This window comes from Octopus bimaculoides, chromosome 15, assembly GCF_001194135.2.
Source record: "Octopus bimaculoides isolate UCB-OBI-ISO-001 chromosome 15, ASM119413v2, whole genome shotgun sequence".
NCBI lineage: Eukaryota > Metazoa > Mollusca > Cephalopoda > Octopoda > Octopodidae > Octopus > Octopus bimaculoides.
In genome coordinates, this window is record NC_068995.1 from 15,108,240 (window position 1) to 15,129,787 (window position 21,548).

The 21,548-nt window shown below is 37.2% G+C and overlaps 1 protein-coding gene across 2 annotated transcripts in view; it reads right to left on the minus strand.

Moving 5' to 3' along the window:
* The window catches only part of LOC106876863 (E3 ubiquitin-protein ligase RFWD3), a 27,924-nt gene that overhangs the window by 1,951 nt on the left and 4,425 nt on the right, over positions 1-21,548 (minus strand). The window contains exons 3-14 of one of the 2 annotated variants that reach the window (XM_052973192.1): positions 21,132-21,512; positions 19,878-19,949; positions 17,650-17,913; positions 15,746-15,831; positions 14,460-14,562; positions 13,133-13,302; positions 11,001-11,133; positions 9,796-9,897; positions 7,568-7,731; positions 4,281-4,484; positions 2,716-2,810; positions 1,749-1,840 (exon numbers count right to left, since the gene is read on the minus strand). In XM_052973192.1, coding sequence (XP_052829152.1) covers positions 1,749-1,840; positions 2,716-2,810; positions 4,281-4,484; positions 7,568-7,731; positions 9,796-9,897; positions 11,001-11,133; positions 13,133-13,302; positions 14,460-14,562; positions 15,746-15,831; positions 17,650-17,913; positions 19,878-19,949; positions 21,132-21,512 — 1,866 coding nt within the window. The remainder of the gene's footprint in view (positions 1-1,748; positions 1,841-2,715; positions 2,811-4,280; positions 4,485-7,567; positions 7,732-9,795; positions 9,898-11,000; positions 11,134-13,132; positions 13,303-14,459; positions 14,563-15,745; positions 15,832-17,649; positions 17,914-19,877; positions 19,950-21,131; positions 21,513-21,548) is intronic. The other variant, XM_052973193.1, reaches the window with a different exon arrangement.

Consider the following 21,548-nt stretch of genomic DNA (forward strand, 5'->3'; position numbering starts at 1 on the left):
GAACCAAGGTTCATGAACCCATCGATGAAAATCCACTATCACATATAGAAAAATTAATAATTAAAAGCACAATAAATGAGTATAATATAATACAAAGTAAATATAAGATAAAGATAATAATAATAATAATTATTATCTTTATCTTATGATATTTACTTTGTATTATATTATACTCATTTATTGTGCTTTTACTTATTGATTTTTCTATATGTGACAGTGGATTTTCATCGATGAGTTCATGAACCTTGGTTCTTTTCCCTAAAACTATATATATATATGTGTGTGTGTGTGTGTGTGTTTCAGTTACTGTGGTAAATGCAGCAGATACATGTTGGATATAGTGGTGGACTGATTACTGTTCAGTCCCAGCTCAACTGAGAGAGCACATTATCTAATGTGTCTTTTCATAGACTGGGAGGAGTCATGTTGCCTTGAATAAGCAGAGGGATACAGAGGAGTGGTGCTGACACACAGATAAACTCTAGTAATGGTGCCAGGATAAATGCAACCATTAAATTCTGAAAAAGTAGATGACATTACAAAGAATAACCAGATGCAGAAGCCATGCCAAAATAGAACATACAAGCAAGATGAGACCTCTAACCCATTGAGGAAGAGTTTCTCAAGACATTTAGCTACTATTGTGTCATTTCTAAAGCCTTAAAATAGCTTCTGCCACCACTATCATCATCATCATTTACTGTCCAGTTTTCAATGTCAGCATGGGTTAGATCAGGAATTCTTAACCATTTTTTTTTAATCTATGAATCCCTTTGATTGCTATTTTATTCTGGTGGACCCCCTTGATTGCTATTTTATTCTGGTGGACCCCCTTGATTGCTATTTTATTCTGGTGGACCTCCATAGCCATTTGATGCTTAAAAACTAGTTTTACAGAAACTTCTTGCAAAATCCATATTTTGTTTTTCACACATTTAGGTTAAACTATGTAAAACAATAGAGAAAGTACCCTAGCTGATTCTTGCAATACCTACCACTACATACGTCTAAAGCAAAATTTTTTCAGAGGCTCTTAAAATACTTTTGTGGATACTCAATTTGTGTGGACCCTGGTTGAGATGGAGTTTGCTGAGGCAGATATTTTAGGTCTGGATGACCTTCACGTCATTAACCCTCATCTACTTCCAAGTAAGGTAATATTTCCACATGGCCAGACATGTTTTTTTTTTTGGAAGACTGGATATGAAAGACACTGTATGACAGTGACACTAATTTGCAACTATCACACTATGTCAAGACAAGGAAACACATACATATATGACAGGCTTCTTTTAGTTTCCATCTACTAAATCCACTTGCAAAGCTTTGGTCTTCTATAGCTTTGAGCTGCAGTAGAAGACAACTGCCCAAGGTGCAAGGCAATGGAACCTAACCAAAAACCATGTGGACGAGAAGCAAACTTCTTAACCACACAGCCATGTCTGCGTCTATATTCTACTTTAAAAAATCTATGACATGCCAGGCACCCCCCAAAGTGCACAATTTGTGAACCAGTGAGGTCAATGAACCAACAAACATTTTTATCTACACACCCACTACACTCTCGGAGTGGTTGGCATTAGGAAGGGCATCCAGCTGTAGAAACTCTGCCAGATCAGATTGGAGCCTGGTGTAGCCATCTGGTTCACCAGTCCTCAGTCAAATCGTCCAACCCATGCTAGCATGGAAAGTGGACGTTAAACGATGATAATGATGAATACATATTATTTTGTTTTTGCTTCACTCACCAAATGCCGGACCTTGGGAAATTTGGTAGAATTCCTAAAACTTGCCAATAACTGTCTTGTGTGAGTTTCAAAAAATAAACTTGTGAGGTTACCTTTAAGACAAAAATGAAATAAAATAAAGTAAACATAAGGAAGCTGGTAAAAGTACTGATAATCACCAGTTATGAGAAATGAAGAATTTCTAGAATTTAACTTAAGATTTGGTGCTCAGTCACCAATTTTAGTGTTTGTCATGAGCCCTTGAACAAATAAATTAAATTGAATTGACAGAATATCAGGCTATACAATTTATAATATTTACTTGTCTTTCCATGATCATCTGTCAATTAAAAATTTCACTTTCATTCCTCCATCACAATCACAAAAAATAAGTATCTGATTGTGACTTTTTTTTTACCTTTGAAGAATGAAAAGCAAAGCTGACCTTAAAAAGATTTGATCTCACAACATAAATGTGTACAATGAAATACTGCAAGGTATTTTTTCTAATACTCTAATGAATCTGCTTATTGTGATCATTTTGAGATGAAGTCTTTTCAATTACAATAACTGTTTGATGATATTACTACAATTATAATGAGTAACCTCTGGGGTATATTTAAACGGAATTTATTGTCTTCAGGACTTTACTACAAGTTTGTAGAAATATTTGTGAGATCAACAAGAAAAGGTAAAGATGTGAACACAGAAAAGTTGGAGAATTCAGTGTTTAAAACCAAAAATCAGTGTATGATAGTGAAATATACCAGGTAAAATCCTTCATGAGAGAATAATACCTTATTTAATAAAGAGCCTCTTGCTGAAGAATTAATTTCTATCTGTTTCATCTTATGGCATACCACACCAACAAACACTAAGCATCACTTCTGGTTTTATTTCCAGCCTGATCCATGCCAAAGTAGACCATCACCAGTGCAACAGTTCTAGTGACTTTCTTTACCCTTACCTGTTCAGTTTTAAGTCTTACCTTCCAAAGGAAGAAGATGAACTTCATATTTATTGTTAGGTTTTCTCTCATAAAAGCTGATTCGATCTAACTGACCAACCAACAGTCCACCAGCTCTAGAAAATGAATAAAAGTCACGATCAGGATCACAAAGTAGCATAAGGGACATCAAAATATATGCTGTCACAATATAAAACCATCAAGTTCTAATTCTTTGACATTCAAAATCTAATGGCATCTATTATGTTCCAGTATTCATATAGGCAAAAACAGATCTTGAAACTAAGAAGTACTCAATTTTTGTATAATTTAATCAATCAGGTTTTTTCAGCTGCTGTAGAAATGGACTGGTTGAATCAATAAGCCAGCTTATAAAATCGTTAGTCTTTACAAAACAGAAAGACTTTTGCACTGAAAAGTAAACTTAATGCTATGTGTATTAATTCATACAGGCAAATACAACTGGATGGATGGAGAGAGAGAGCCAAGGTGAGAGGGTGGTAGGGAAGGAAGAAAGTGATAAGCAGCTATATGATGGTTGTTGTTAAGGAGACTCAATAAAATGAAAACAGTGTAAGGACAAAGTAGGGAATGAGGCAGAGATACGAGGAAGACAAATTGATGGAAGAGGGAGAAATGAAAATGAAAGAGAATGATGAATGTCAGGGAAGAGTGAAGGCTTGAAAGAATAAAGATGGCTGACGGTGAAGAGAAAAGGAGTGACTGATGGATGCCAATAATGAGTAACATGAAAGCGAGAGTGATGGCTAGCAGATATGATGCAAATTAAAAGTAGCAGCTGTATTCTTTACAAGGCCAGACACACAACTTGGTGCATAAAAACATTATAAGCCTTAACGTAGAAACAAAGGTTTCTACTAAAAATCCAGTCTGATACAAACATGTATCAAACCAATTAAAGTGCAATGTAGATATAAATATGAAAACATTTTCGTCTTTAAGGCACAGGTGTGGCTGTGTGGTAAGAAGCATGCATCCCTACCACATGGTTCCAGGTTCAGTCCCATTGCATGGCAACCTGGGCAAGTATCTTCTATTATAGCCTTGAGCCAACCAAAGCCTTGTGAGTGGATATGGTGGACGAAAACTGAAAGAAGAACGTCGTATGTGTGTGTTTGTGTTTGTCCCTCTATCACTGCTTGCTAACTGATGTTGGTGTGTTTACATCCATGTAACTTAGTGGTTCAGCAAAAGAAACTGACAGAATAAGTACCAGGCTTTAACCCTTTAGCATTTTAACCAGCCATATCCGGCCAAAAGTATTCTGCCTGTTTTATGTTCAAACTGGCCAGATCTGGTCTCTCACACCAACCCTACAATATTGTTTTAAAAATTAACAGCTACCTCATCAAAATCTCATAGCTACAAGATAATGTATGATTAGTTCAAAACAAGGTAGATGAAAAAGCATTAATTTTAACAGAATAATGCGAACACTAAAGGGTTAAAAAAATAAGTCTTGGGTTCGATTTTTACAAGTAGAAGCCCTCCAAGGTGATGCTCCAACATGGTTGCAGTCAAATGACTGAAACAAGTAAAAGAACAGCATGACAAGATAACCATACCTGAAGTGAGCAAAAGGTGCAGCAGGAATATACTGTAGAGAAACAACAGGTGACCGACTCCCCTCGGTGTTTATTTGTTGAATAAATGTATCAGTCTTACGGACATCATATTCCAACACTAAACCATTCTGAATGCCAGCAAAGAAGTAGTTATGGTCATCTGTGTTCCAGACACAACTCCAAGCAGGAAGTGGGACCTCGTACCTGTAAAAACATTATACACACATATACAAGGGGGGTGCTGAAAAGTTCCTGGCTTTAAGGGTGTCGTGAAAGGCTTGGTTGGAGGCCCAACCTTCCAAGTATTTTTACAGGGGTCAGAAAAACTGAAGGACCACTGTAACAAGTGTGTGAATCTGAGAGGGGAACATATTGGATAAAATCATAATTCACTGATCCTTCTGTATTTTCTTTTAACCAAAGCCAGAAACTTTTCAGCACCGTCATATATATACACATATACATACACAAACACATATGCCACATTTGTGTATAATACATTCTCATGTATAATGCTAATCTGTAATTATGTGCAATGGCTTCCCCCCACTACCACCATATACCCACTGACTTCCTTTCTGTATTATGATAAATAAATAAAGGCGGCGAGCTGGCAGAAACGTTAGCACGCCGGGCGAAATACTTAGCCGTATTTCGCCTGTCTTTATGTTCTGAGTTCAAACTCTGCCGAGGTCGACTTTGCCTTTCATCCTTTCGGGGTCGATAAATTAAGTATCAGCTGTGCACTGGGGTTGATGTAATCGACTTAATCCCTTTGTCTGTCCGTGTTTGTCTCTTCTATGTTTAGCCCCTTGTGGACAATAAAGAAATAAGAATTGTTACCACTTTGGACAAAATGCTTAGAGGCATTTCTTCCTGAGTTCAAATTCCGCCGCAGTTGACTCTGCCTCTCATCCTTTCAGGGGTCAATAAAATAAGTACCAGGCAAGTACAGGGGTTGATGAAATCAACTAGCCTCCAACACCCTTCCCCAAAATATCAGGCCTTGTACCTGTAGTAGATAGAATTATGATATATGGCTAAAGGGGACTTTTTAACCAGATTTACTTTAATCGTTGTACAAAATACAATGAAAAAGTTCACATCTCTTAAATAAAAATAAAAGCAAATTTTAAAGTGACTTTTGAATTTTCCCATTTAAGCCGTAAAAGTGTACCAGCTGTAAAGCCAACATAATGGAAACCAATTAATCCTGTTTTTTCATGAAAATAAGTAAATTATACATGAATAAATTTGGCATGTATATACACACACTCTATACAAGCATATATATATATATATATATATATATATATTTATGGCACAAGTGCTAGGAAGGCGACGTTGGTAACGGTCACGCTCAAATGGTGCTATTTACATGCCACCGGCACGAAAGCCAGACAGCTGGTGCTCTGGCAACGATAGACATTCGAGCGAGTTCGTTGCCAGTACTGCTGGACTGGTTCCAGTGCAGGTGGCACATAAGATACACCATTTCGAGCGTGGCCGTTGCCAGTACCTCCTGACTGGCCTTTGTGCCGGTGGCACGTAAAAGCACCCACTACACTCTCTGAGTGGTTGGCATTAGGAAGGGCATCCAGCTGTAGAAACTCTACCAAATCAGATTGGAGCCTGGTGTAGCCATCTGGTTCACCAGTCCTCAGTCAAATCGTCCAACCCATGCTAGCATGGAAAGCGGATGTTAAACGATGATGATGATGATGATATATATATCTTAGCTATAATGTAAACAATATAACATTTTAAAATTAAATTATGTTAAATGTTAAGAAATATGTCACAAGACAGAAAAGAGAGAACATCTCACATTATGGGTGTTCATGTAACTATCACTTGATGTGTGATCATGTTATTGATTACACCAAATAAATTCTACCAAACTATCAGTTCTGTTTTATTGGATAAACTAAATCTAGTTATACATAGATATATTACAATCATTGTTTTAATGTCCACATTCTCATGCTGGCATGGATTAGACTAAAATAATTGTGGTAGATTTCTACAATCAGATGCTTTTCTTGTAAGCAACCTCCACTTGTTTCTAAATAAGAATAAGAAACTATTTCCCCTTGTCCTTCAACCAATAAACAGCTCAATAGCTGGACATGTTTATGCAGCAGATTGTCAACAAAGTTGCCATCATTTCAACGGAGTCATTGTTTTTAAACTGTACACAAACATCAAAACAATGGGATAACTACATGCATACACAAATCTGTCTATGAATGAATGAATGAACAACTCAGGGCTGTTGCAAAGCCCCTGCAACCCCTGCAGTCGCAGGGGGCCTCCGCGGTTGAGGGGCCCCATGTTAAGATCAAAGTATGTAGATGAGTCATCTATTTACTTTGGTTAAGATGTTGAACAAGAATTAAACAATCTATGTTAACTGAAAATTTCAAGAAATAAAATAGTAATACATTGTACCTGCAAAAGTTCTTGTAAAAATATTATATTGTACCACAAACATATACCAGACTTTGTGGATTGTCTATGATATCTATTGAACATTAACTTAGCTCTCAGCTTGATTATTCTAAACTGATTGATGATTTCATGAAGTGAAAAGTGCACCATGTTTTTCTTTGAAAGTTACCTGGATTATAAAAGCGCTCTTTTATTCATTCTGGAAGTTTTACTTACTGAAACTTGTAATAGACCTAAATAAATTTAACTTGTACTTTTGCAGAAGGCCTCTAAAAGTCATGTGATGGAGCTGGAATGACTGTTACACTTCCTATAGTTTCTTTCAACCAATTCCACTCACGAAGCATTCATCAGTACAATGTTATAGGAAAAGATACCTACCCAGTTCCATGCAGTTGGAACTAACTCAAAAACAATGTGGTTGCAAAACAGAATTTCTAACCACATGTCCATGCATATGCTGTTAAAAAAAACACACATATTGTATATTATATGTATGTGTGGGTGTGTAAGCATGTATATATATCATTGCACATACACACAGTAATAAATATATATATTTTGATGTCCTAGCATGGCTGCAGTCTTGACTGAAACATGTAAAAGTGTTGCTGTAATATAAGCAGAGACATTCATTTTGCAGGTTGACAACAGGATCAGAATCCAGCTGTAGAAAATTTGACTTAATAAACACTATTTGACCCATGAAGTATGGAATAGTGGATTAAAAGAATGATGATAATGACATATGAGAGGGTGAATGTATGTGTGTATATGAAAGGTCTAGTTGATCATGGTTAACCAGGAGTTAAAGGAACAAGAATTGTGATACTTACTGTTGAACAACTGTGTTGCTAATTAAACTGGTTAATTTGATTTTTTTATCCATAGCACAACTAAGCAGTAAACCATCGGAATAGGTTGGATGGAAACTCATGGAACGGATAAGTTTAGAATGAAGTGGGATATATTCAGTCGTCCGAAAATCCACCGTACTAATCTGTAAGAACATTCATATGTGCATAGATAAATTTTTAAATGGGGAAAATACACACACAATAAATACATACAGTAAAATGCCTGATTGATGTATATTTTGATGTCTGACTTCAATCTGTTCAATTTTCCGTCAAGTAACTAGGATAAAATGTAACCTGAAGAAGTGAACATTTCGTAAGCAGAATTTGTCTAAAAACACCTTTAGGATTTGATGTGAAGTTTCCTGAGTATTCTTAAAAATTTTTCCACTGACATTTGATTGATATGTGCATCCAACAAACTAATTTGTATACAGAACAAAAAGAGCAGTCAAATTGTTGCTACATGTGTTGATTAAATTTGTGCAAGCCTCTGTATGTTGTGTCTGATGTAACAGTTTACCTACCACAGCTAAGCTGCAAAAATGTCAGGGAAAACCATTTTTGTCTTTTTATTTGTCATGTTTCTACATCCATGTCTATTACTAACAGCATGTAATTTATTACCGCCATCTCCCTTTTTATCATCTTTTTTAAGTACCATAAAAACCCATGTAATTTATGCACTTTTTTTTCACAAAAACAAATTAACCTTAGCGGGTGCGTAAATTACATGAGTAGACCGTTTCCAGAATTTTTTTTCTGTGCTGAAAAATGACATATAAATGTAAACATTCATACCAGATGTTGACTCATTTAATGTCAGAATAGGTTTTTACAGAAAAAATATAATGAAGTTGACTTTCATTCATGCTGGATGGTATAATGCTTACTTTTTCTGTATAAATTTACTAAAACCATTAAATGGTTAACTACTTTTTGAAGTTTCATGTTCGTGCTGGTAATCACAGTCCAGGCCATTTTTTACTGCATCTAACACCAACGACATCGTAATCCATCCTTGCGCATGTAAACTCACTAAGTGAATATGCCTTAGCATTCTTACAGAAACCTTCATTTACCTTATATGATGTTTAACGTTGTTTCACATTCATGTTGAATTATGCAGTAATTTTATGTTCTTTTCATAGAACACTTGTAATGTATGTATTACCAGTTCTTTTGGTATAGTAGATTTTTGCTATTCTTGTATATGTCCCCTAACAGACGTGTATATCCTAACAAGTTGTTTCTTAAATTTCGCACCTCTCTTGTTCGATAAACACTGAGTTAAACTTGCAAAGCTGTTTATTTTCTCCTTTTGTTTATTTTAGTGGGTTACCAAACTATCAGTTTGGTCTCCCAGCTAAAACGGTAAAGACAAATTTTTAAGTTTGCTTGACATTTTATAAGTGTGAAAGGGATTAAAATTTCGATACTCTGTATCAAAGGTTCTGACAAAAATAGGCAGAAAATCAGAGCTTGAGACAAGAAGATACTTTCGACCAATCAGAATTCTGTTTACATAATCAGTTTGATCAGTCACCTCCTTCTGTTGAGTAAAATGTCATCCAAGCTGATGTTTATTGGTAATGAAACTTAATTTAATAAAATCTAATCATAAGTAAGTGAAATTATGCTACATACAACTAAATTGAAAACCTTTTTGCCCTGGCCATATCAACAATTCTGAAAACTTTTGGGTGTGAATTTTACATGAGCAGCATTTTTTTGACAGTTTTTATCCGGAAAAATCACCTGCATAAATTACACAGGTGCCCAAATTACATGAGTTTTTACAGTATATCTGTTTTGTTTAGTTACTATTATTATGTAATCGATTAACAACCAAGCAAGCATGATTTTTTTTATCACAAATGACTACTCACATTAAAAAAAAATTCTTTTCTGTAATACTATAAAATTTTCACAATAATCTGACCACAAGTAAAGATACTATAAGCATTTGAATAACAAACCCATTTTTTAATATTTTCTGTTCGATATTACAGGAATGGGTGTTTGACTTAGAAAATTTTTAATATGTTGAAAGTTAAATATGTTAATTAAAATTTTATCGTGTTAATCATTATATACATCTAGTCTGGATTCTATTGCACTTAATACCAAGTTAAATCTGAAGAATTAGGTTGTAAACTGAGAAGGAAGACAAATATCATGAAATGTAAACATTTAATAATACTCACTTTTCTCACACCAAAGCCCTGGAACAATGGAATACTTGAGGGCTGTGATACAACCAGGACACCCAGAAAAGGACTGTAAGCCATCACACGGCAGTTCCCACCCTAAAATTAAATGAGAATTTTGTTGAATTTGGAAAAGCCTGAAATGAAGTTTTCTTTAGTACTGTAGACTGGCAATAGTAGTAAAGACACAATGCCTAATAGCATTTATAAGTTCTCAGATTAGCCTGTTCCATGCACATTTCAATGTTTGACTTCAATCTGTTCGATTCTCCACCAAGTAACTACAACAAAATATTTATTTCTTTATTGCCCACAAAGGGGCTAAACATAGAGGGGACAAACAAGGACACACAAAGGGATTAAGTTGATTACATCAACCCCAGTGCATAACTGGTACTTATTTAATTGACCCCGAAAGGATGAAAAGCAAAGTCGACCTCGGCAGAATTTGAACCCAGAATGTAATGGCAGATGAAATACCACTAAGCATTTCACCCAGAGTGCTAACGATTTTGACAGCTTGCCACCCTACAGCAAAATATTACCTGAGAAAAATCCTCCAACCCATGTCAGTAAGGAAAAAAATGGATGTTAAATGATGAGCATGTATCATACTTTATTTTACTGGCCTCTGTAATCAAATTGCTGATCTGTGGGATGTATTGTGTATAGGAAGATAAACAAAAGGTACACATCATTCAAGCTGTGCCGGTGTGAAGACACACAGAGATAAATGCACATACACACAAGTACACAAACATATACATATACAAAGAGACTTCCATAAAGTTTCCATCTGCAAAATTGCACCAAGGCATTGTTCAACCCAAAGTTATAGAACACATTTGCTCAGTGTGGCATGCAGCAAGACTGAACATGAAACCATGTAGCTACTGCAAAGCAGGTCCCTTAAGAGGAGGTGCTGAAAAGTTCCTAGCTTTAAGGGTATCGTTAAAGGCCTGTTTGGAGGCCCAACCTTCTGAGTTCTTTTTACGGGGCTTAGAAAATCAGAAGGACTGCTACAATAAGTGTGTGAATCTGAGAGGGGAATATGTTGAATAAAATCATAATTAACTGATCCTCCTGTGTTTTTTTTTTTTTTACCTAAAGTCAGGAATTTTTCAGCACCCCTTCATAATTGCAAATCTATTCTTACATCAAAGTACAAAAAACCCCCAGTTTTTAAATGATTTGTCACATACCTCCCAAATCAAAATTGTTTTAATACATCTATATTGTCCATTTCTGTTTGCTTCTTGGCTTTTATTTACAGAATTTTCCTGAGAGAGTGAAACATCAGAAGTTGCGCCAGTGCTGCTTCCCATCAACCGACTCCTGCAATAAAACATAAATCATTGCATTTATTCTTATACTTGTTTCAGTCACTTGACAGTGGCCACACTGGAGCACTGCCTTGAAGGGTTTTAGTCAAACAAATCGACCCTGGAACTTTTTTAAAGCCTAATACTTATTCTGTTGGTCTCTTTTGCCGAACTGCTTAGTTACAGGGACATAAACACATCAGCACCAATTGTCAAGTGGTGACAGAGGGACAAACAGAGTCACAAAGATATATATATATATATAAAAATAATATTAGGAATAAAAATCCAAAATTACAGGTAAAAACTCAATTAAAATCAATTTATTAAAAATTAAAATTAAATTAAGTTTCACAGTATAAAATGCGACAGTGAATTTTCATCGATGAGTTCATGAACCTTGGTTCTTTTCCCTAAAACTTGATCAGTGAATGAACTTCACTATGATTTACATAGGTTTGTGAAGGAGAAACAGGCCTCTCTATCCAGCTGGCAAGCTACTTCAGGCTGATGACGAGCAAAGACTCAGAAACATGTCCCTGAATGCTGGCTAGGGGAGCTTGTCTCCCCTTCACAAACTTAAGGACACAGTAATTGTGTCAAGGCCGACAGGAAGCGGTCCAGCTTCCTAGGGCTAAACAGCAGTAGTGTATTCCCTTATTGGGATTGTCACATTAAGTTGACAATATACAACTTTATATATATATATATATATATATATATGATGGGCTTCTTTCAGTTTCTGTCTATCAAATCCACTCACAAGGCTTTGGTCAACTCAAAGCTATAGTAGAAGACACTTGCCCAAGGTGCCATGCAGTGGGACTGAACCCAGAACCATGTGATTGGGAAGCAAGCTTCTTACCACACAGCCACGCCTGCGCCTATTTGAGAAATTTTTCAACATCAACAATCACAATACCTAGTTACCATTATCCAATGTGCCACAATCACCAAGTGCAACTGTCACTTTGTACCGGCAAAATTTGGGGTTAAAAGCGTTGGGCAAATATTAATTACATAGACAATACACTCTATAAAGTAGTTGAAAAACAAGGCATATATAAAACAGAGAGAATTCTTTTGTTCTCATTGTGAACAAGACAAGGTCCACCAGTGCTGGTGCTATGGTAAAATGAAACCAATAACACTCTGTAAAAAAGTTAATGTTAGGAAGAGCATTCAGTTGCAGATTTTAACCCTGTCAAGATGTATTCTCACTATAGTGGGAATAGGTTAACCCTTTAGCATTTAATCAAGCCATATATGGCTCAAATATATGGCTCAAATATTCAACCCTACAATGTCATCGTAAAACTATACAATTAAAGCTACAGGATAATGTGGGAGTAAATAAAAAAACATGTAATCTGAATGCTAATGGGTTAAACATCCTCTCTCTTGGATTCCCAGTAAAGTAGTAATGAACAATGTACGTAGTAAAAGAAGATTGTTACTCTTGAGCTGTATTCTTTTACTTATTTCAGTCAGCTGAGTACGGCCATGCTGGAGCACCATCTTGAACGATTTCAGTTGAACAAATGATGATGATGAAACTGATACTAGAACCTTTTTCTTTTAAGCCTAGCACTTATTCTATCAGTCTCTTTTGCCAAACCACTGAGTTTGAGAAATTAACTTGAATTCTTTTAGTAGTGTGGCCTGCCAAATGCTGAGTCATGACTCCTGCAGCCGACGTTTTGGAAAAGGCTGCCCATCCCTGATCTAGAGGTAAAAATCCATAAACTTGGTTTTCAACAATGAATGCAACCATACTTTGTATGCTTTACCTTGCAGCAAAGGGTATATATTCAATTTGTTAATATGAAAGGCTACAGTAGGGTTTGGACACACGACCGTATGATCAATTGTCCAGCACCTCAACAATAAAACCATTATGCTTTATTTTCACACAAAGATATATTTGAGGAAAACACAAAAGCAATAAAAAAAAAATCATACACACCAAACTCTTATTTATATGTGTGTGTGCATAGGTAAAGAAGAGTTACCTGAGAAATTTAATTTCATTTTGGGCCTCTTGAAGTTCACTTTGTAGCTTGGAACAATTCAGTTGATATTTGCGACCGAGTTCAGCTAATTCCATTTTCAATTCAGCATTTCTTTGCTTGCTTTGAGCAAGTTCCTGTAAAGCTCTATCACGTTCAATAGTGTCCACAGCCTAGGAAACAGCAACATTGTTAATAAAGATACATATATATATATATATATACACACACACACACACAAATACAGATACACATATATATTCATACACAAACAAACAGTTATATGCATACATACACACATACATATATACTACTCCTATATACACAGGTCATATACATATATTTCATGAACATTGCAAAATGGGAGTATATTGCTGATGATCACTCCTGCTAGAGACAGGAACCAGACAAGGGCTTAAAACGATAAGAGATGCTGATGAAGAAAATCATATTTAAGGAAATGCAGCATCAAGATAGCAGACAGTGCCTTTAAGTGTAGGCTCTGCAGACAGGACTGTCACACACATGTGGGTCATTTGCTGACACTGTCCCCGGCAAATGCTGTTCCGTATACAAGAACAAAATAGGATTTTCCAGGTGTAGATCTATGGTCTCGTGAAACTGACAGAAGCTTCTTCAGCATCTACATATGTCATGCACACAAATACAAAGATATGTACACATATATACATGGCTAAACAAATGCACACACTAACATGTATGTACGCATGCTTGTATGTATGTGTGTATATATATATCATCATCATTGTTTAACGTTCGCTTTCCATGTTGGTGTGGGTTGGACGGTTTGATTGAGGACTGGCAAACCAGATGGCTGCACCAGGCTCAAATCTGATCCGGCAGAGTTTCTACAGCTAGATGCCCTTTCTAATGCCAACCACTTGCTTTAGTCATTTGACTGCAGCCATGCTGGAGCACCGCCTTAAGGGGTTTTTCTAGTCAAAGAAATCGACCCTGGGACTTATTCTTCGTAAGCCTAGTACTTATTCTATCAGCCTCTTTTGCCGAACCACTAAGTTAAGGGGATGTAAACACACCAGCATCGACTGTCAAGCAATTGTGGGGACACACACACACAATGGGCTTCTTTCACTTTCTGTCTACTAAATCCACTCACAAGGCTTTGGTCGGCCCAAGGCTATAGTAGAAGACACTTGCCCAAAGTGGCAGGTACTGAACCTGGAACCATGTGGTTTGGAAGCAAGCTTCTTACCACACAGCCATGCCTGTACACACACACACACACACATACATATATCAAACACAGAGAGAGAGAGAGATACTTGAAAAGAATTTAGTCAATACCCACCCGGATATTTCTGGAAAATACGACTCGTATGTCACTTCTTTTGGCTTTACAGTTACAATGGGGACATTTATCTCCTTGACCTCTTAACCACTTTTCAATGCAGCTGAGACAATATAAAGAAATAAAATATTAATATGCTAAACGAAATACAGTACAAATACAACATAGCTTACAAATAAATATACACCTTCCTTGATAGTACATCACTCCTTAGTTGAGGGGGTCTTGTCATGCAAATTACTTGGGGACCTCATTCATGCTGATGCCATGTCAAAAAACATCCAGTACACTTTGTAAAGTGGTTGGCATTAGGAAGGCTATCTAGCTGTAGAAATCAAACACACAAGAACTCACACACATTCGAATGCACACACATACACACGGACATGGACACACACACAAGGAAACACAGACATACATGCTCGTACACACATGCAGGCTTATGCATGCTCATACTCTTGCACAGATACACATCAATTTATTCAGCATTTATCAAACAAAGAAGACAGTTTAACTGTCTTTGAGAGAAACGTGATATGGATGAACGTGTGTGCATTTGTGAAGAAAACAAAGAGAAAACCAAAACCGCTAACTTATGTATATAAAAATGACATAAGTCAGTATTTAAAAAACAAACACACACACACACATACAGATATACACACACACATACTCATATTGGACAGATCTTGGACAAATCCCGACACTGGAACATAAGTTCAAAAGAAATGGAAGAGGAAAAATGTGTCACTGAAGAGGTTGCAACAATGCAATTAAATAATTGTTTGACAAAAAACAAGAAATAACAACACAAACAATACTAAACAATAACAATAAAGGACCAAACCAGTGTGTGTGTTTATTATTACCAGCATAATGCTCCTCCCAAGGTTCAATAAAATTTACTTATTATCATTTATTTACACAGGGTGTCCACAAAGTCTGGGTACATGGGGATTAACACATTCTTTAAGAAATTATTATTTCTTATACTTAATTATGTTATGATTTTATTTACTCCATGTACCCAGACCTTGTGGACACCCTGTATATTTTGTTTGTCTTATAGTTGCTGACATTTGGTTCCAGCTGTGACCACCACATCAAATGCCTCTTTTCCATACTTAAAACAGTAAGATAGGATTTGAGAGAGATTCGGTTATTTTGTAGTAGGGGACTGTTATTCTTTTTGATTGTTAAGGTCATAACTACTCAATCTGGATTAAAAGAAAAAAAAAACAAAAAAAAACAATCTTTATACAATTAATTGCATGAAAGTCAATTACCTTTGACCAAACAGGTGACCACATTTAAGGGAAGCTGGCCTATGATTACCAGAGGTTGTCCAAGGTTCGAAACAAATGGAGCAAGTCTACAATAAATAGGATTAGCACAAGATCATTACACAAGACCAAATATTTAAAACAAAACAAAAAATCTTTAAAACAAAACATGTACCAAGAATATAGGTGAGAGCATAAATTCCTTGTAATGTAATGAGGCTTATGAAATCATCATCATCGTTTAACGTCTGCCTTCCATGCTGTCATGGGTCGGACGGTTTGACAGGAGTTGGCCAGGCAGAAGACTGCACCAGACATCTGTGTCTGTTTTAGAATGGTTTTTATGACTGGATGCAATTCCTAACACCAACCACCCAGCAGAGTGGACTGAGTGCTTTTTATGTGGCATGAGGTCAGTTTTGGCATGGTTTTTTTTTTTTTTACCTCTGGATGCCCTTCCTGATGTCATCTCATATGTGTTATTCGAGTAAAGCACTTCAGTCTACAGACATCCAGCATGTTGAACTGCAAAAGTAAGCCATGGAACATAAAACAAATGTCACTTTTGTACAGTTGGCACCAATGCAAATACACATGGAAGGAAACATGCATGCAAATAGACATACAGATATACGTATGTGTGTGTGCCAATGTAGTCTCCTTCATTGGACACTAAACTCGGCTTGCGAAGACCTGTTGGGGCAAGCGAAAGCGAAAAAACGAAATCGTGACAGCACCTGTGCCCAGCGTCGCCTTCCTGGCACTTGTGCCGGTGACACGTGTAAAGGCATTCCAGCGAGATCGTTGCCAGTGCCACTGGACTGGCTCCCATGCAGGTGGCATGTAAAATACACCATTTTGAGCGTGGCCGTTGCCAGTACCGCCTGACTGGCCTTCGTGTGAGAGGATGAGAGAAATGGAGAAAGACTGGAGCTGGATAATTCAGAAGATTAGGCGCCAATAGTAATAATGATAAAAAAGATAAAGGGAGAAAACTATGTGACTCTGAAATAGTGATTACAGCATTAGCTCAAAGCCTCAGCATTGCTTAACCCTTTAGCATCGAGATTATTCTGTCAAATGTAATGCTTTAGTCATATTCATCATCATCATCATCATCGTTTAACGTCCGCCTTCCATGCTAGCATGGGTTGGACGATTTGACTGAGGACTGGTGAAATTTGTTTTCAGTTAATCAGGCCTTATCTCTTAGCCTTCAGATTTTGATGATGTGATTGTATGATTTTAGGATGACATTGTAGGGTAGGTGTGAGAAGCTGCGTCCAGCCAGTTTGAACACAAAACAGGCAGAGCATTTGGGCTGGTTTGAATGCTAAAGGGTTAACTATATAAGGGTGGGGGCTGAAAAGTTCATAGTCTTCCTATGAAGGAGTGACGCTAGAGCTGCAAAATCTTGCATTCATTAATTTCAACTCTTCTTTTTAATAACCGCATTGTTTCTTTCCAGGTAAGCTGACATCTAAATGTTCAAAGAAGACTTCCAAAGTAACTAGTACCGACTTCTCTTGAAAGTAGATAGACTTTGGCATTGTAGTATTATCAAGTACCTGCAGAAAAACGGTTTAGCCCCCAAGGACATTCATGCTGACATGGTTGCTACATTAAGGGACAATGCTCCAGCTTTTATCAGCAGTGCAAAAGTGGGCAGCTGAATTTAGAAGAGGAAGGGAGAGAGTTCAAGATGACCCAAGTCATGCAACTGCCACCACCATGGAAAATAATGATCATGTACACCACATTGTGATGGATAACAGATAATTGACTATAAATCATATAGCCAATGCCTTTAACATACTCCATGAGAGAATTGAGAATATTGGGTAGAAAATAAAATAAGACAAAGACAATTAAAAAAATTGAAATTTCTGAATAGTTCTTTAGCTTACTTCATCATCTTGTGAATCACCTTCTTTGTGGTGATCTGGTTTTGCTGGAGATTCAATTCGGCGCCGCTTAGGTGACCGAAAATCAGTGTCAGAAGCTGAAGATGGTGGTGGCGTACTATTTCGTTGTGGCAGTACATTTTCTGCTCTTGGACCATGGTTGTTGTTGTTGGAATTATTCTCGTCATCTCCTGCGATGACGATGACTTCGGCTGGTTCTGTTGTCACCTCGTTATCAGGCTGGTTAGAATCACTGGTTTCTCCAGACTAACAAATAGAAATTAAAGAATAATAATAAAAACCAATCAATTTGTTTTGTTTATTTTTTTATATCGAAATTTGTGAGCAATGTCATTAGCAATAGGTTCCCAATGTCACTGAATTTTTGATGACCAGAGCAACAAAAGAAGTGTTTAACCTAGTGGTTCTCGACCATTTTTTCCTTATGGACCCCTTTGATTCCTATTTTACTCTACTGGACCCTAATAAGCATTCAATCTTTAAAAATCCCTAACATCATCATCATCGTTTAACGTCCGCTTTCCATGCTAGCATGGGTTGGACGATTTGACTGAGGACTGGTGAACCAGATGGCAACACCAGGCTCCAATCTAATTTGGCAGAGTTTCTACAGCTGGATGCCCTTCCTAACGCCAACCACTCTGAAATATTACTCTTTAACTTATTTCAGTCATGTGGCTGCGGTCATGCTGGAGCACCGCCTTCAGTCGAGCAAACCGACCCCAGGACTTATTCTTTGTAAGCCTAGTATTTATTCTATCGGTCACTTTTGCCGAACTGCTAAGTTACGGGGATGTAAACACACCACCATCGGTTGTCAAGCGATGTTGGTGGGGACAAACACAGACACACAAACATATGCACATACATACATGCATATATACAACAGGCTTCTTTTAGTTTCCGTCTACCAAATCCACTCACAAGGTTTTGGTCAGCCTGAGGCTATAGTAGAAAACATCTGCCCAAGGTGCCACGCAGTGGGACTGAACCCGGAACCATGTTGTTGGTAAGCAAGCTACTTACCACACAGCCACTCCTACGTCTGCATTTTTACTGACAGCATACAACAGAATAGTGCCTTGTGTGAGTATCAATATAAATACCAAATGAAGGTTCAAACTGACAGAATCTGAGTTCAAATATTGCTGGGGTCAACTTTGCCTTTTATACTTTTGGGGTCGATGAAATAAGTACCAGTTGAACACTGGGGTAGATGTAATCAACTATTCCCCTTCCCAAAATCGACAGCCTTGTACCAGAATTTGAAACCAATACAAGTACCAAATGAAGATGTGAACTGGCAGAATCATTAGCATGGCAGGCAAAATGCTTAGCGGCATTTCATCCAACTTTACTTTCTGAGTTCAAATGTCACCAGGGACGACTTTGCCTTTTATACTTTTGGAGGTCGACAAAATAAGTACCAGTTGAACACTGGGGTCAATGTAGTCAACTATTCTCCTTCTCAAAACTGATCACCTTGTACCAAAATTTGAAATCAATATAAATACCAAACTAATAAGGTAGTAATTGTTGTTTAACCCTAAGTCAACCTATTCCAACAATATTCTTCCCGTTTTTCCAGACCAAATCAAGCAAGGTATCTTAAAAGTAGGATGTGAGAGATTCTGCTACTATTTCTGGCAGGTCGAGTGGTCACAAAGAAGCTCCATCTTTGTGAATGACAAATACAAGACCAAATTTCATTACTTTAGTGAAAAAGTCTCAAAAATCCTTCTATGGGTCCTATATATGAAGTTGGGCTTCCATAAGTCAATTTTGCTACAAGGCCAGTACTTTCAGGGGAGGGGGTTAAGTCAATTACATTGACCCTAGTACTCAACTGGTACTTATTTTACCAACCCCGAAAGGATTAAAAGCAAAGTTGACCACAGTAACATTTGAACTCAGAACATGAAGATGGATGAAATGTTGGTAAGCGTTTTGCGTGGTGTGCCAACAATTCTGCCAGCTCACTGCCTTCCTATAAATTTAATATTACATGCTTTTATACAATGAAAACCATTTTTATCCTGAATATGTTACCACTGAAACCGGGGTGCATCTAATATGCCCGTGCATCTTTTAAAAGGGTAAAAGGTTGGTGATGGTAAGGGCAATTGGGGTCATAAAATACTGCCTCAGAAATCCTATCAGCGATGATGATGATGATGATGACGAAAATAATGATAGATATGTTAACTTACAGAATCAACATTTATATGTACAATTGACGTCCTGGAAGCCACAAATAACTCCTGTTCAGCATTTGAATCTGACTAAAAGGAAAAAAACAATAAAATACAAGTGATTAACAGTGAAATTAATAAATCATCCAAATATTTAAAAGTCTAAATACTCAAGGTGAATTGTTGTTAAGAAAATGATAATTTTTTTTTCAGATAGGTTCAGAAGTTTGCTTCCAAGCCTGTGGTTTTGGGTTCAGTCCCACTGCAATAGGCCCAGGCCAACCAAAGCCTTGTGAGTGGATTTCCTTGATGGAAACTGAAAGACACTAGTCTGTCTGTCTAAATATATATATGTATATATATCATCATCGTTTAACGTCCGCTTTCCATGCTAGCATGGGTTGGACGATTTGACTGAGGACTGGTGAACCAGATGGCTACACCAGTATCCAATCTGATTTGGCAGAGTTTCTACAGCTGGATGCCCTTCCTAACACCAACCACTCCGAGAGTGTAGTGGGTGCTTTTACGTGCCACCGGCACGAAGGCCAGTCAGGGGGTACTGGCAACGACCACGCTCGAAATGATGTATTTTACTTGCCACCTGCACAGGAGCCAGTCCAGCGGTACTGGCAATGAACTTGCTTGAATGTCTTTTCACGTGCCACTGGCACAAGTGCCAGGAAGGTGACGTTGATATATATCATCATCATCATTGCTTAACGTCCACCTTCCATGCTGGCATGGGTTGGATGGTTTGACAGGAGCTGGTCAGATAGAAGACTGCACCAGAATTCCGTGTCTATTTTGGCATGCTTTTTCATTTGGTTTGTTCTTACTGCTTTAACCATTCCATTACTGAATTCCTGTTAAAATACATTGCCTTTGTTTTAATTAATTTGGTAATAACGAAGAATTTAGTAAAACAACTTTATCATTATTGAACTGGAGTTTAGAACATAAATTAATATGAAATTTCTATGGAAGGTTTTAATTTAGTTCATTTCAAAATAGGAAGATTGTATCATAGATCCACAGGTGGTCTTGGGCAGTTTGGTATCAAAATGGTCAAGATTCTTTTAGTTGCTAACCACTTGGCTGTCAACCATGCATACTGAAGCTAAGCTAAGCTACATGTCTTGCCCGGGAGTACAACTTAACATGATGGATGTTAAGTAGACGTGTCAGACCATGTAATTTAGCATTTTACACAGCTAATTTTAATTGATTTAATTAAAGAGATATAAAAAAAAATGGTTTGAATTAACATACAGATTCAGCCGTTTCAACATATAACTGTGGTGTATTTGGCCCCTCATCATAATCATTCTCGTTACCAGGAACATAATCTTCATCATCATCATTATCACCAGTAAGATGATCATCAATATCTGAGAGGTTTGAAGTTGTTGGATGGTTTAAAACTGAGGGGTTTGAAGTTAAGTTGCCCGAAGTTGGATGGTTTGAAGTTACCTGGCCTGAAGTAGGATTGCTTGAAGTTGCCTGGCCTGAAGCAGGATTGTTTGAAGTTGCCTGGCCTGAAGCGAGATGGCTTGAAGTTGCCTGGCCTGAAGCAGGATGGTTTAAAGTTGCCTGGCCTGAAGCAGGATGGTTTAAAGTTGCCTGGCCTGAAGCAGGATGGTTTAAAGTTGCCTGGCCTGAAGCAGGATGGTTTAAAGTTGCCTGGCC